This window comes from Engraulis encrasicolus, chromosome 6 (assembly GCF_034702125.1).
Source record: "Engraulis encrasicolus isolate BLACKSEA-1 chromosome 6, IST_EnEncr_1.0, whole genome shotgun sequence".
Taxonomy (NCBI): domain Eukaryota; kingdom Metazoa; phylum Chordata; class Actinopteri; order Clupeiformes; family Engraulidae; genus Engraulis; species Engraulis encrasicolus.
In genome coordinates, this window is record NC_085862.1 from 52,548,361 (window position 1) to 52,552,679 (window position 4,319).

Sequence of the window (4,319 nt, forward strand, 5' to 3'; positions counted from 1 at the left end):
TATTGTTATAAAAAAATAAAAAACACTATCTGTAATATGTAAACTGTTATTTTTCATCATTAAAACAACTTTAAATGCAAAGGTTTTTTGTAAAATGGTAAAATGTTATGGTTGCCATATGGCAACTTCATGCAGTTATGGAACAACATTTTGGCCATTCACCCCAATCAACCCCATTGGAATGACTTAGAATTAGAGTAGTATGAGGCTATTTTTACAGTTATTTCTTATAATTCTTGTGCCAAATGAATAATTTGTACTTATATTTGTAATTTTAGACATGTTCAATGTAAAAATGCATTGTACATGTTTGCAAATAGGTGTAAACAACCTTTTCGGAAGCTTTTTTGTAAATGTGTGTACATGTCTATGGGCCGAATTGTTGACCATATTTTGCTCTCTTACCAAAAATAATTTCACTAAATACTAAAAATATATATTTTAATTTATGTAATTTAATGAGTTTTAACATTTGGAAAGTAATATATTGGAGTTTTATCAAGGAAAAAGTCTCTTTTTGAGGAAAAACCTGATTTTACACAAGATTCCACGACTGCATGAAGTTGCCATATGGCAACCATAAGCTAAAATCTTAATTAAAAATATTATTTTTTATTTTTTTTTGGAAATCTATTATTTAACTCATTTTAACACTAAAAAAGCACTGAAACATTTTTTACATTGTAAATATAATAATTCATGCAGTAGAGGGTTAGACTAAATGAAACTACTGCAAGTGGAAACATCAAAATAAACATTTTTATTTATTTAAAGGCAGCAATGTATGCAATACAATGACTGTTAAAACATCATTCAATTTAACACGATATTTACACAGGATATTTACTGACTTACGAAAAGAGCACATTGTCAGAAAGAAAAATTGTTCATGTATATGTACATGCACACAAAATAATGAACCATGAATGCTAACTTTTAAAAATAATGATTAGATGTAATTAGCCCATGAGCCTACAAGCCATGTCTCACAGGGGAAAGAGCAAATGGCCAACAAAGGTGCTATGCATGTTTCCGTTATCAAAAATCCAAGTGTTGGCCCTCAGTCTCATATACACTTGGTCTCCCTTCTGCAGCAGCAGGTTCATGCCGTTGGTTCCTGTCTCATAGCGGTTGCCTGCTACATGATTGACCATTGTCACCATTTGCTGGCCATTCTTCATCAGGCGGAGAGCCATGGGCTTTGACGACACGTTGTGGCCTGAGAAGCTGAAGTAGTAGACTCCTTTCACCGGTGCTGTGAAGATACCTGAGGACAGCAGAGCAGAGAACAACATGTAAAGCAGAATAGGGGTAGTGAGAAAAGAGAAAAAATGTAAGAAAGAATATATGGATATGTTTTGACCACAGGAAGAACAGTGCTCCTGTAAAGGGGAAAGCAAGCTGATGTGTTGTCAATAAACCAATCAATCAAAGTGAAGCGCAAGCACAGGCTTGGAATTTTGGTGGACCATCCCCTCACACAGCTCCCTGCTTTTCTACGATATTATGAGTAACTCCATCCACAGTAGACCAATGGGCCACCCCATCTAAATTGAAGGCCAGTCTCTAACGATAAAAAGAAAGAAACAAACAAAAATACAACAGCATCGGCCCCAGGAACTGTGGCCCACCAGGAAAATGCCCTGTATGACAGATTTCCAGCAGTCCTGCTTGGCCTCATGATTGTGCTACACTGTACTGTAGGCCAGCTAAAATAACTACCTGTTGTGGGGCTGTAGGCATGTCCTGCATTTGCAAATACTTTCGGGTAGACAATAGTGATCTCAGTGTTGAATGGACCCCGGTGTTCTCCAGGGCCAAGTGCTGCCTCAAACGCCACTTGCTCTGAAATGGAAAAAAAACAGCGTACAATGTTGAGCTCCTTTCCACATTTGACAAAATCACATAAGTTTAAAGAAACTCCCGCACACTGACCATTTCGCTGTTCTTTCTTTAATAAACGACGTTTCGGTACTAGACCTTCATCATTAAAGAAAGAACAGCGAAATGGTCAGTGTGCGGGAGTTTCTTTAAACTATTGCTGAGTGACCCATGGTGCCATCTCCGACGCACCTGCCAGCTGAGGTGTGCGAAAAAAGCAGAAGTTTAACAAAATCACATAAGAAATGCACTTATCAATCTGTGCTGTTGCTAAAATGGGTACGTGTTAGTGCCATGGTACATGGATGGAGTTGTTGAAGTTCTCTATTGCATTGTGGATTTACCTGTGACCTTCCCTTCCTCTACTTGTCTCTTCAGTGTGGACACTATCTCTCTCAGCTCTTGCTCTGAAATGGAAGAAAGTGTGTACAATGTTGAGCTCCAATCCACGTTTGAACATTTCATATAAGAAAACAGTTATCAATCTCTGCTGTTGCTAAAATAAATATGTCATGGCACATGGATGAAGTTGTTGAAGTTCTGTATTGCATTGTGGATTTACCTGTGACCTTCCCCTCCTCTACTTGTCTCTTCAGCTCTCGTAGCTCTGTCGCCACCCAGTCAGCACAGTCAAGGTGTCTTTCTTCCGCAACACTATCCTGGACACTGTTCTCCTGCATACTGGTTTCCTGGACAACTGTCTCCAGAGGACTGGTATCCTCAAGACTGTTCCCCTGGAAACTGGTCTCCTGGACAACGGTCTGTCCATCCTCCCCACGGCTCTGTGAGCAGAGGACTCATCTTCATCTTGAACACCTAAGATCGCTTTTTGTGTCTGTGCTGTGCGTCAAGTTTATATACCTTACATGCAGTTGATAGTTAATTATCCACAACGAAGGAGAAAAATAGGCTACATCCCATCTCTCAGATGATTAACCCCATCTCTAAAGATGGTTAACTATCCACAAGGAAGCAGGAGAGAGAAAAATAGGCCATTTCCTGCCAATGAATGTCATAAATAGGTGATAAATGTGTTTTCAAGTTCTTTGATCCTTTGCCTGTCTTTGTTTGTGTGTTTGTTTGGTAACAGCAATACATATGCAACATACTGTATGTGTACGCGTGTGAACATAGACACAGACTCGATCCCATACAAACTACTCAATAGATTAATTCTAAGTAATCAGAAAAGCTGAACTAGGACTAGACGACCCCATTAGCTGTTCAGTAAAATCAGGTCACATTGGCCTGTTGGGGTGAGGCCTGTTGTACGTGGCACCAGTTGTTTATCTCAACAGCCAAGACAGTTTTATTGAAGTCAAACAAGGAAGTCTGAAAACAAATAAACCCATTGAAGGTAACTTGAAGTGCACTCAGAATTAATTATTATTTGGGGACCAAAACAACTTTTGACCAGGGTCTCTTTTTCCTTACCTGATTCTTGCCCTCTGGTATGCGTGAGGAAAGGGAACGCCCCCCGCGTGTTTGCTGAACGCAGCCAGATGATGTAAATCAGGTTAACTTTTTCCCTGGATGCATACCGTACTAAACATGTTAAGAACTTACAATGTAATTGGTTGGAAAATACTTTATTCACATATTTTTCTATTATGGACTTTCTTCACTGTATTTTAGTATGTGCGAGTAAAAATTACGCTCTCCTTTTGACCATATATTCACTGGTAAGCATTTTCCACTTGGTTTATTCAGGGCTTATACACTCTCGGATGTGAAAGGAAATCCCTCTGCGCCTGCACAGATGGAAAAATATATCTTCAATGATTGAAAAATACATTGTTATTGGTCAATGCACACAGAAGATCACAACAATGGTTTCTTATCCAGCGTGCTTTCATTGTCTTCTTCAGTGATGTTTCATAGTTGTAAAATGGGCAAAGTTTTCCACTGTCTCCCAGTAATACGACGCAGGAGCAGATAGGCTATCATCACTACTATACTCCACTCATGTACAGGTGTATGTATATAAATTACAGGCAGGTAATTACACACACACGCACACACATACATTGTTGAATTAAAGTGTATTCAATATTCAATTCAGCAGGCTATATTGACATGACAAATGGTAAATATATTGGCAAAGCATTACATATACACAGTAAAAAAAGAACTGTTGTTTTTACGGAAAATTGCTGGCAGCAGTGGTTGCCAAAGTCTACCTTTAAACAAATAACGGTATATTTCCTTTTTACATTTTACGGTAAGATTATGGCAGCAGTGGTTGCCAAAGCCTACCGTTAAATAAATAACGGTATTGTTTTTTTTTACATTTTACGGTAAAATTATGGCAGCAGTGGTTGCCAAAACAGATTGGACAGATTATATTCAGGTGAGTTCAATTATAGAGTTACAATCAGACAACTGATTGGACTGATTATACTCAGGTGAGTCCAATTATAGAGTTGCAATCACAGACA

General features: G+C 38.5%; 1 protein-coding gene across 1 annotated transcript; it reads right to left on the reverse strand.

Annotated features, from left to right (window-relative positions):
• Positions 1-842: 842 nt before the first annotated feature.
• LOC134451467 (complement C1q-like protein 2) lies at positions 843-2,627 on the reverse strand. Its single transcript, XM_063201956.1, has 4 exons — positions 2,444-2,627; positions 2,226-2,288; positions 1,723-1,845; positions 843-1,267 (listed from the first exon to the last, which is right to left on the reverse strand). The coding sequence occupies exons 1-4, from the start codon at positions 2,559-2,561 to the stop codon at positions 987-989; spliced, it is 585 nt and encodes a 194-aa protein (XP_063058026.1). The 5' UTR covers positions 2,562-2,627; the 3' UTR covers positions 843-986.
• Between the last annotated feature and the right edge of the window lie 1,692 nt (positions 2,628-4,319).

What these genes read in the sequence shown, in the direction of transcription:
- LOC134451467 (XM_063201956.1), bottom strand. Translation starts at nt 2,561, where the DNA reads ATGCAGGAGAACAGTGTCCAGGATAGTGTTGCGGAAGAAAGACACCTT. An exon ending in AGAGGAGGGGAAGGTCACAG is followed by an intron (nt 2,289 to 2,443) that starts GTAAATCCACAA and finishes CTTCCATTTCAG; the next exon opens with AGCAAGAGCTGAGAGAGATA. An exon ending in TGCCTACAGCCCCACAACAG is followed by an intron (nt 1,268 to 1,722) that starts GTAGTTATTTTA and finishes TGCTGTCCTCAG; the next exon opens with GTATCTTCACAGCACCGGTG.